This window comes from Onychomys torridus, chromosome 5 (genome assembly GCF_903995425.1).
Source record: "Onychomys torridus chromosome 5, mOncTor1.1, whole genome shotgun sequence".
In the NCBI taxonomy this organism is placed as follows: domain Eukaryota; kingdom Metazoa; phylum Chordata; class Mammalia; order Rodentia; family Cricetidae; genus Onychomys; species Onychomys torridus.
Window position 1 is genome coordinate 135,925,849 of NC_050447.1, and position 12,013 is coordinate 135,937,861.

General features: G+C 39.2%; 1 protein-coding gene across 8 annotated transcripts in view; it reads left to right on the forward strand.

Moving 5' to 3' along the window:
- The window catches only part of Ercc6l2 (ERCC excision repair 6 like 2), a 166,249-nt gene that overhangs the window by 78,695 nt on the left and 75,541 nt on the right, over positions 1 to 12,013 (forward strand). For 7 of the 8 annotated variants that reach the window (XR_004945064.1, XR_004945065.1, XM_036189131.1 and 4 more), the window contains one exon: positions 8,418 to 8,599. Coding sequence is in view for 6 of the 8 variants with exons in the window: in XM_036189131.1 (XP_036045024.1) it covers positions 8,418 to 8,599 (182 nt within the window). In the remaining 2 variants the exon portion in view is untranslated. Of the gene's footprint in view, positions 1 to 7,849; positions 7,948 to 8,417; positions 8,600 to 12,013 lie in introns of those variants that run through there. The other variant, XM_036189135.1, reaches the window with a different exon arrangement.

Here is a 12,013-nt window from a genome sequence, read left to right on the forward strand (position 1 = left end):
GCAGGCATATTTCTGAGTTTGAGGCCAGCCTGGACTACAGAGCGAGTTCCAGGACTACTATGGCTACTCTGAGAAACCCTGTCTCAGAAAACCAAAAAATAAAAAAATAAAAGATTCAGTATTGTTTGTCCAAGGCTGTTTGACCATTTCATACTGTTGCAGGATGTATAACCAATTAGTGTGGCTGATAAGACCTAGTGTGGATTCATTTATTTTCTCAAGTTTTGCTTTGGAAATTTGTTTTTATACTTTTTTCCTATCTTGTCTTCTAAGTGGAAAAGGATTGATTTAGATTACCTTGAATTTCAGATTTGCAGACTATACATAGTACTTAAGAATCAACTGGGCATGCTCTATGTAAAGCGAGAGGGAAGGGATGGTACACAGTAAACACATCCCTAGCATTCTTCCTACACAAGTACCCTCTTAGTTATTATCCTCACACATGTCTTTTATAATTTTTAATCATAAATCATAAGGAATATATGCATTATCTAGCTTTAAATAGCAGTTTTATATTTTGAAGCACATTTTACAGGTAAATCAGAAAAATCAACAGTGATTTGAGAGCTTTATCAACGTTAATGCAAAGTAATTATTTATGGAGTTTTTGAAGTGGACAATTTCCAAATTTAGTGTTTAATTATTGGTAGATAGACGATTTTAGACAACCTATGTCAGAACAATTGTCGTTTGTAGAAGTGTTTTATATAGATTAACTTTTATATACTAAAATGTAATAACAATTTTTTGTAAAAGCAACATACTATATTTAAGTTTCAGTGCCATAAGATTAGGTTCCACATAACTAGCTTAGCCTATCTTTGTCTTTAGCTCTGAAAGGACAGCAGGGGTGTTCCCTTGCTTTCCCGTTTTCAGCTGACTGCTCCATGTAGGTTCTGCATGTCCAGAGAAGGAAGAGTTGTTACTGCTTATTCATTAGAATTGTTGCTCTATTGCCCTCTGATAAGTTCAACTTTATGAGTAACTTCCTGGTTTCTGTTCAATGCATCTTGTCATCAGATGGATGTATTTAACTTTGTTATTTAACTCTGATCTTCAGGCAAGCCTTATTAGAGTACACAATATATCACCACACAGTAAGTTTTATTTTTTAACGAAGTTTCTAAAAGTTGGGTTTGATTTTTTTTTTCTTTTTCATACAAATACTATAATGAACTGAAGCGTAAATCTAATTAATCTTATCAGTAAAAAACAGGAGTCAGATATTGGGGTGAAAACCTGAAAGAAGCAGAGGAGCAGCCAGCAGTGACTCCATTCCTCCTATCCAAAAGGGCTGGGATTCTGTCTCAGCCCTGCCTTACCACTTCCTGTTCCTCTCTATACCGTCCTCTATGGTTAACTAGTGGTTAGCTCCGCCCTCTAACTCCAACCAAACTTTGTCAGAACACAAAATATCACACAACAGTGAACATACCTAACTAACAGTGCTGCATAGGTAATACGATTGGTCCTCAACGTAGCGGTTACTGAGTGTGAGGTTGCTGTTGGAAGAGTGATGTTTTTTAGAGAAAGAGTTGGCATAAATGCTAGTACTCAATGAACAGTACATGAGATTCTTTTATAACTCCTTTCTTGTTTTTACTACAGCCAAACTTAGACTTATGTCTAATGGTAGCTTCAGAACCATTAGTATATCAGTACCTTCACCTTGAGAAAGTACTTCAATAATGAAAATACTTTTATTAGTTTTATTTCTTTTGAGATGATTTAGTTTTTCTTTTGAGACATGGTTTTATTATATAATTCAGATTGGCCTCAAATTCACAATCTTCCTATCTCTTCTCCTGAGTGCTAGGACTACAGATGTCCCTCACCATACCCAGACTAATCTTAATTTTTTTAAATTTATTTATGATATGTGTGAGTGTTTTGCCTGCATAATGAGGTCAGAAGATGGCATTACATCTCTTAGAACTGGAGTTGTAGACAGTTGTAAGCCACATTGTGGTGCTGAGAACCAAACCTAGGTCCTCTGCAAAAGAAGCAGGTGCTCTGACTGCTGAGCCATCTCTCTAGCCCCCAAATCTTGGTATTTTTAAGCAGCTGCATTAGTTTCTTTTATTGTCAATTTGACAAAATATATGACAGAAACAACTTAACAGAAGACTTACCTTGGCTTGGAGCTTCAGTTTGTCATGGTGGGGAAGGCGTGTTAGAGTTTGTGACAGCAGAAGCGTGTGGCAGCGGCTCCGCACGTTTCGGCAAATTAGGAAGAGGGGGATCAAAAGCAGGGCCAGGCTGTAACCCTGAGACTCGCCCTAATGGTCTGTGTCTGTCAGCAGAGCCTACATTCCTAAGGTTCCACAGCTTCCTCAGACAGTGCCACCAGCTGGGGACCAAATGTGCAAATACATGAGCCCTGTAGGAGCATTTCATATATAAACTGTGACAGATTTGTAGAGAAAATACTAGAGATGCCAGGTTCATGTTTGTGATTGTAGCACGCAGGAGACAGGCAAGTATTGTGAGCTTAAGGCTAATGTGGGACTTACATAGTGAGTTAAAGGCCAACCTGGGATATCTACTGAAACACTGTCTTGACCAATTTACCAATCAGTAGAAAGGAAGATAATTGTGGCTGTGCAGAAACAGGGTTTTTCTCTGACTCAACACCACCTCCATTGTGTTGGTCATTGTTGTCTTCATCCTGTCCCCACCCTCCAACCCCTACCCCCCCCCCCACCCCGCCACTGCAAAAAAAAAAAAAAAAAGAGAGAGAGAGGAAGAAGAAGGAAAGAAAGGAAGGGAGGGAGGGAGGGGGAGAGAGAGAGAGAAGAAAGAAAGAAAGAAAGAAAGAAAGAAAGAAAGAAAGAAAGAAAGAAAGAAAGAAAAGAAAGAAAGAAAAGAAAGAAAGAAAAAGAACAGACTTCCCATGGGTATCCGCTGAATGTGGCCTAACAAGATATGATAAGACTGGGCATATAAAAACTTCAGCTACAGGTTTTACTTTCTTCCTTCGCCTTGTAATTGCAAGGCTCTCCATCCAGTTCTAACCTAGCTATCCAGTTGCTGCCTGTCCTACTCTCTAGGAGAAGAAAGGTGTTTTTAGCTTGATGCTTTGAGTCACAAGAGCAGCTTTACCCCATTTCCATTTTATGTTAAAGGAGACAGTATTACTTTTTAAACCTCCTCTGTAACAAGAGCACCAAGATGTTTATAAGTTAACATGGATATTATTTTTCAAAAGAATAGGATTTTTTAAAACTACATAAGTAGAGCTGCCATGTAAACCAGAAGTTCATAATTCTTTCTGCTCACATACACCTTAATACAATGTGAAAACAACCTAGGTTTTTCTGTCTGAGAGCTGTGTGGATGGTCACATACATATCCTGCAAATGCAGCTTCAGAAGGTTCAAGGGTACCTTCTCTGTGGTTCCTAGAATCTTTATAAGGTCAGTGAACTCCAGCAAAGGACCCTTAGTAAGAAAAAGTTCCATAGTCCCTAAGATTCTTGCCCATGGCTAATCTCTGGAATTTGTTAGTGTGTTACCTTACCTGACTAGCAGAGAATTAAGATTGAAGGTGCAGTTGAGGTTGAATCGAGCTGATCTTGTTGACTGGATGGATACTATTAAAGGATACTACCCAGCAGACCAGAAGCCTTTGCCCTGAGTATCTGGCTGGACCTAGTCACACCCATTCTCACCAGCAGAACCCTCCCTGGCTGTCCTCACAGGGTGGATGACCCTGAAAGAGGTGCTACGGGAAGACAAGACTGTGCTCTGCATCTGGGAGTTGGCACAGTATGGAAATGGATTGTCCCCTAGAGCCCCAGAAAAGGAGCATAACTCTGCCAGCACTTCGATTTTAGCCCAGTAAGACCTGTGTCAGACATACCTACAGAAATGTAAGGTCAGGAGTTTATGTTGTTTCAAGCCAGTAATACCATGGTAACTTGTTATACAGCAATCAGAACATAATCCACTGCCTCCATTCCATACTTGTAATTCAGTATAAATGTGACAGCACATACATTCCTGAAATCTTAATACAGTTGAGCTAAATACAAATTTATGTCTTACAACCTAATTTCAATAAAATAGTAAAATTATCTACTAAAATAGCAATTTGAAACTATGTCTTTTTAAAAAAAATAATAAAATATAGGATGTAGAATTCATGTGAGGGAGGAAATGATTTTTATCCTTTTAAGAATCTGGTTTTAAATTGTGAAATATATCAGAAAATCTAATGACCCATTTATCCAGTATCTTTGGTTGCAAAGGCTAAATTCTTGAAGGATTTATGAAACCAATTCTTTAAATGTATATAAAATGTGAGCTTTTTATGTCAGAAAGAGAAATCACATAAACAATTAAAAAAGAGCCATTGGCCAGTACCATCTCTGCATGGGTTCAGAAATCACAGTGTAAGAGGAAGGAGAGTTCTTGGTTGCTCAGTTGCTCTTCTGTTTATTCTCTTTATGTTCACATTAGCATTCCTGTCTCTTAAAATCATGAACAGTCATTTCTGGGAATTTAAAAGCTGTTAGTAACTTGTAGTCCTCATCTTGTTTCTGATGGAAATAAATACATAACAACCTCTTTTGGATTTATTTTAAAGGTCAGTATTTTCTTCTCTTCATTGATAATGTTTTCAGACAATTTACAAACATGATAACCTTAACAAAGGAGCTTTCACTTATTACTGACAGCTATCAGCAGAGCTTTGATAGCACCTGTCTGCGTGGCACTGTTTGTGTGTGGGCACCATCATAGATTCTGAAGATGTCTGTTTATCTTCATTAGAAATGGTTTGCATACAGTCGCTTTAAAGTAGGGGGCATGTGAAAGTAAGTTAATATGTACATGTTATATTAGGAAAAGGAGGGGCTAAATGTACATAGTTTTTAAGTGGTCTTATCTCCTATATCCCTGAAAGATATGGCCTCAATGTGTACCTAAGTGTGTTTGTATCTCAGATGCATAGTAACAGGAATATAATAGGTACTTAGAATATCTATGGAATCACAATATACTCTCTACCTGTCTTGTGAACGTGGGCCATTTTATTTCCGTTTGATTCCCATCTGTCTCAGGGTTTCTATTGCTGTGATGAAACACCATGACCAAAATACAAGTTGGGGAGTAAAGGGTTTATTTGGCTTACAATTCTGCATTGTAGTTTATCGTTGAAAAAAAAAACCAGGACAGGAAGCTCAAATAGCACAGGAACCTGGAAGCAGGAGCTGATGTGGAAGCCATGGAAGGGAGCTGCTTATTTGCTTGCTCCCCATGGCTTGCTCAGCCTACTTTCTTATAAAACCCACAACCACCTGCCCGGTGGTGTTCTCACCCACAATGGCCCCTCCCACATCAATCACTAATTAAGAAAATGCCCTACAGCCTGTCTGTACCCTGATCTTATTGAAGCATTTTTTCAATTGAGGGTTCCTCCACTCCAGTGACTAGCTTGTATCAAGTTGACATAAAACTAGCCAGTCCACCATCAAAGAGAAAATACTACTTTATTATCAACAACATGTAGCCAATGAATTCTAGTAGTCTTTATACTTGACATTTCCTTTCTCTGTTTTTGAGATCAGCTCTCTTTATGTTATACAGACGGACCTTGACCAAACAGTCCTCTTCAGCCTCTCAAGGAGCTTGAGAGCACAGGCATGCCTGCAGTGCCTGTCAGTGGTTTGACTGGTGTGTGGTTATACGTGGCATCGCCTTGTGTGCATGCTGAAGATTTACCCTGTTTTGTTCCATTGGCACTAGTTAGAAGTCTTACATTTGCTGTTTCTTTTCTACCATCTCTCCCGCCAATAGTTTTTACAGTATTCCCTTACCTGTAGCCTAAAGGAAGACATTATTTTCATTGTTCCTAGTGAAAATAGTCTCTCCTTTTTTAGTGTAAAGTTTTGTCTTCTTTAATTCTTTGTCCTATGATTGTATTATCTCTCCTGTTTCCTGAATTCTTTCCTTGTACTTCTCAGTATGTTTCCCATCTCTTCTTCCTTCAATACATATGCTACATTCTGAGTTATTTTATTATCCTAGTTTATCATTGCAGATCTGTTTGTCTGCTGTCTAACCCATATGTTATTTCTCTTTTATTTAAATTTATTTCTTAAAGCTTGTATTTGGCACTGTCTCAGGTGTGCTTATAAATGCCTTTCTGGGTTTTTCTTTTTCTTTTTTTTTAATCTTTCCACATAAGATAATTGAAAGTGGCCTTTAGATTGTCTGATTCCCTGTCATCCTGCAATAGAGTTCTCATCTTGGCTGCACCTGTCACTTAACAATGGTGGGTCTTTAGTGTTCTTTATGACTTTCTGAATTCTTTTCCCCTCTGATTATAAGCCTTCTTTTGATTATGGCAGCCTTCCTATACTGTTTTGGTATTTGCACCTCATTGGACTCTGGTTTTCGCTGGTTCTTGGCCAGTTGTTTAATGTTGATTTTCAGCATAGCTTTTCATATCAACCAGGATGTACAAAATTAGATTCTCCAGTTGCCACCAGCTGGCCATTCTGTTTTGTCTCTAGTGGTTCTTTCTGTCTAGACTAAGAAGGTAGCGCCTGCTTGTGTTCTGAGTACCAGTTTAGACTTATCTAACTTTATTTTGAGAATCAGCTATTCTTCTTGTGAGGAGGGGACAAGCATTTTACCACTGAGCTGCATCTCCAGCATTGTTGTTGCTGCTGCATGTATTTCTAGTATGCAGGTGGGTATATGTTTGTGCACACATGTGTCTTGTCTTCCTTGGGACAGTGAGCCCTAGGATCCTCCTGCCTCTTCCCCAGCATCCGGATCACAAGTGTACACCACTGCACCCAGTTTTGATGAGTTCTAAGGTTAAATTCAGATCTTTTATTAGTAGTAGAAGTATTAATACCCTTTAGTTAGTATGCATATGTGCATATGTGCTAGTGCCACAGTGGTCAGAGGGTGATTTTCAGAAGTTGGTTCTCTATATCCACATGTGGTTTCTAGGAATCAAAGTTAGGTGGTCAGGCTTGCAGCAAGCCTTTCTCCACCAAGAATCTAGCCAACTCCAAATATAGATCTCCATGCTTGTGCAGTAAACATTTGTTTTTTATTTCATGGAATTAAATCATTTCCACACACCCCCACCTCACCCCCACCCCTGCTCCAATACGGGTCCTGCAGGCCATGTTCTAAAGTACTAACCTGTGGTCTGTTGGGCTCCCACTCATTGCTATCTGATTTCTTTGGTCTAGAAAGTTTGATTTTTCTTACTTTTGAACTTAAATGTGTTTTTTGTTATTGTAAATTTGTTCTATTATTTTTATTTTTGGAATGGAATAGAACTTTCAACCTGGCCACACTTGCCTTTGAGATTAGAAACATATATTTTTTCCTGACTCACTATTTTAGGTCAATTCACACTAAACAAATAGCCCATAAAATTATTGTAAAGTAAGTTTGGTTTTATTTATAACTTACAAAATGTAGACAATGTGTGTGTGTGTGTGTGTGTGTGTGTGTGTGTGTGTGTGTGTGTGGTGTAGTTTGGTTTTGTTTGTTTATTTTTTCTCTGTGTATTCCTGGTTATCTCTGTGTATCTCCTGGGCTGACCTCAAACTCACAGAGATGCACCTGCCCTGCCTCCTGAGTGCTGGGATTAAAGGTATGTGCCACCACTGCCTGGCTGATGATATGTTTAAAATACTGAATATTCTTCAGCCTAACAGAGAACTTAGGAAATTGGTTCCCTTTTTGTTACATAATGATTCAATTTTCTAGGTTATATGCTTGTATAAAATTAAACAAAAACTGCTTCATAACGTTTACAAAAAAACACAAATAGGTAGACTTTTTTGGGTTTATTTTGTAATGTTATTTATTTACAGGGGCACAGTGCTGTAACATGCATATGTAGCTCAGGGGACAACTCTGTGGTGTTGGTCCTCTCCTGCCTCCTTGTGGGATCTTGTTATCAGTTCTACATGCAAGTATCTCTTCCTATGACCGCTCTCTAATCCTGTTTTGTTTTTTGAGGTTAGGTCTCATTAGCTCAGGTTAGCCTGGTAGTCCATTATTCTTCAGAATGACCTTGAATGCCTGATCCACTTACCTCTACCTCCAAATTGCTGAGATTACAGGTGTGGACAACCACACACATCTTGCCTAGACAGACCAATTCTGAGCCTTTATTCATTTAATCGTTAGTTATTATCCTTAGGATAGAAGTTATCAGCCCGTGTGTCCGAACATTTATATCCTTGACAATAGACAATACCACATTTTTCCATATTCTGTCCTTTTAAAGGTCTAGACTAACATCCTCCAGTAGTTGCTTCAGTTGAATAATGTGATCTGCTTTACTATAAAGAGTATCTGGGAAATAAGTATAATGTTCTTTGTATTGTTGATCCAAAACTGTTTTTCCAGGCTTAGTTTTTACTTCCTTTTTTACAGACATACAAAAATAAGATGAATGCACACACAGTGATACCTACAGAAAAAGATCAGCCACCAAGTGGTGGAAGCATTTCTTCTCCTCTGTGTGTATCCCACCCTGTAAGCCAGAAAAAGAAAGATGTCTACCGTACTAGTCAGACCACCTTCATCATTGGAGAAACACCAAAAGGAATCCGCAGGTATGTTGTCTATGGTAACTCTAGACTTTAGGCTAATTCTTAGAAGAAATATAGCTTCTTAATAAAATATATAATGTATACCATACCTCACATCCAAATTTCAGAAAATTAGAACTTTTCTATGTAAAAAATATAATTAAAAAATGCTTTTGAGATAAGATCTCACTAAGTAGCTCAAATTTGCCTGGAATTTGCTATCTATAGTTCAGGCTGGTGTTATGAATCTCATACCTTACCTTGCTAAGTTCTGGGATTACAGAGATGTAGGGGACTAACATGGAAATGGATCAGTCTCCAGGGTCAAGTGAAGAAATGAATAAGCCAGGAGGTCAGTGGGATCTCCACACACAGGTATTCATGTTACCAGGAATAGCATCAAGAGATGGTGAGGTGGACTCATAACCCTGGTCCACGTGGCCTCTGGACAGTGGAAAAGATACCAGCTCTTATTCACAGTTGATCTCTGAGCTGCCAGGAAAGGAGCAATAAGCCCCAAGAGCTAGCATGTGGCAGCACCTCGTCCTGCCTGGCAAGCTTGCAACAGTGATTTCTGCAGGGCATGCTTTTTCATTGTGGCCAGTTATTCTTCTAGAAGGCTGACTATATTTCCCCAGTCATTAAAGAGACTTGGGTCTTGGTCCCTACTATAGCAGTGTGTGTTCAAAAGGAAGAAAGTATAATAGTGATTCCTTCTGGCTTCCTTTCATTGTTTACCCAGCCCAGAGAGGAAATGTCTCATGCTAGGTAGAAAAGTAAAGAGTAATGCTAGAATGCCAGGACCAGCTTGGGCACCCCACCCCTTCCTGCTGCCATCAGTTGGAGTTAAGGCAGTATCTTGTAGCAGCCACATGATGGACTTCTTTGGGCTTTCAGCATCTCTAGCCCTCAGAAAGCAAGGCACTGGCATGATGGTGTCAGACGTGGTTCAATGCCTTCCCAAGAGGAAAAAGGCTTTGGAACTTTAGCCATCATAACTTCTGATAGACGTGGTAGTAGACTTCTAATGTGGTTTTTCCTTTTCCCTTTTCCATTTTTTTTTTCTCACAAAAGTGGTCAGCTTGGCTGGGTAGTAGTGGTGCACGCCTTTAATCCCAGCACTTGGGAGGCAGAGCCAGGCGGAACTCTGTGAGTTCAAGGCCAGCCTGGTCTACAGAGCGAGATCAGGACAGCCAAGGCTACACAGAGAAACCCTGTCTCAGAAAAAAAAAAAAAAAAGATAAAAACAAAAACAAACAACAACAACAAAAAGTGGTCAGCTTATGTTCCTAATTATACCTTGATTTTTCTTAAATTCTTAGAGAAAATTCTATTGAAGTTGTAGAATTAGGAAAATGAGTTGGAAGGCAAAAAATAATCATTCTGTGCAACCATGAGCATAATCACTCAAAGGTCTCTTGGGTTAAATAGTGTTGAAGCAGCACTCCTCTCAGGGTGACCTGCCCCAGGGTCACAGGTGAGGTCACACATCGTCTCAGCACAGCAGAGATAAAGTTATTTTGGCATCTGCTGAGACATCACCAAGTCTTGGATAAATAAAAGAATAAAATCTTAGAACCTTCTTAGTCACTAAATCTTTATAAATAAGTGTAAACATTTATTAGGTCCTAGAAATGGGTTTGAAGATGAGTAATAGGCAGTATAATAATATCCTATTACTTCATTTGACATGCTTGTGTTCCAACAAGAACATTGGCAGTTTTCAGGACAGAAATTGAGGAGTTTTTACTTGTGCAATGAAATACACTGGGTAGGTATGACTATTAATCAGGTGTGGAATCTCTGAATTTGGAAGATGTAACAAGACACTAGTAAGCTCCAGAAGCCATGGCATTCATCTCAGCCACAAAAAAAAAAAAAGTGGGTAATCATCTTAGGCCACCACTACAACCACAAGAGACTGTAACCTGGCCTAAGAGGCAGAAACAAATGAACAGGAAACCACAAAGAGCAATAGTGTTTAGTGCTCCTACTTACATACATTAAAAAAACGATTATTTTACCCTAAGAATGTTGTATGTAGGAGAAAGCTGTCCTCCAACCTCTACACATGCTCTGTGGCACATGTGCCTGCACTCACACACTGCAGTGGAGTTAAGAACTTCCAATGTGCTCATTAGCAGTCAAAGGAAACATAAAGGCAAAGCAATGCGCCTTGTCCTTTAATTACAGTCTAGGAGAATGTGCCTCTTCCCTAATGCTACCAGAAATAATTTTTCTACCTCCACTTTACCAGATTCCAGAAGGCCCATTTGTGTATGTATACATAGAAGTGTTTGTTAGTATCTTATTCTAGGAAGGCAGTTCACTTCTTCAAATAACATCTTACTTTTTCTTATTTGTTTTCTTTGGTTTTGAGACAGAGTCCCCCTATGTTGCCCATACTGCCTCAAACTTTCTGTCCTCTTGAGTACTAGGCTTGTAGGTACGCACCAACATGCTCAGTAAAATAGTGTCTGCTTTCCAAGATCAGTTGTCTGCACTAAAGTTGAATCAATTGAGAAAAAAACTACACTTAGAGAGCTTTCTTTTAAGCTCAATAAAAAGCCATGTGAAATACTATACTGTGAAAGAAGGGGAAAGGAGAAACTTTATTTTTTTCAGAATTTTCTATTTATCAAAGCCACTCTTTAACAATATTCTATGGGACTTGAAGACAATATATGTAGCACGAATCTTAAAGAGTTCTTATTAATAAGAACAAACCTGAGGCCAGTTATTGAGGTGAATGCTGGAAGATCAGAGAAGCAGAACAAGCCACGGCTATCTCACCTTGCTAGTTCCTCAGGTGGTCCTGTTTCCTCAGGCTGGAAGCTTCTGAGTCCTCCTCCACATGAATCTCAGCTGAACTGTGTTGCTCCAAAGCCTGAACGCTTAACCAACCAAATGCTTAACTAACTACATGCTTTACTTACTTTACTAGTTCCTGGTCCTCACGCCTTATATACCTTTCTTTTTTTGCCCCCACTCCCTGGGATTAAAGGTTGGGTTTCTGGGACTAAAGGTGCGGGTCACCGTGCTTAGCTGTTTCTAAAGTGGCCTTGAATACACAGAGATCCACCTGGCTCTGCCTCCCAAGTGCTGGGATTAAAGGCGTGTGCTACCACCACCCAACTCCTGTTATGGCTTGCTCTGACCCATTTTCTAGCCACCATTTTTGGCTTTGTTCTAGTGGCTGTCTGTTCTCTGACCCCAGATATGTTTTATTTTGGGGATTCTCAAATACAGATTATATAAATGATAATTCTCATGTCAGTCATAAATTGACTGACTGGAGTAGCAGCCTGCCAGGCTCTCATAATTGCTAGGAAATACATAATAGTGTAAGTCAGAGTCACCTAAAAAGCTGATGATTTAATAAGCATAAGAGACCATTTCTGGTACCATTAGGGAAGAGGCACATTCTCCTAGACTGTA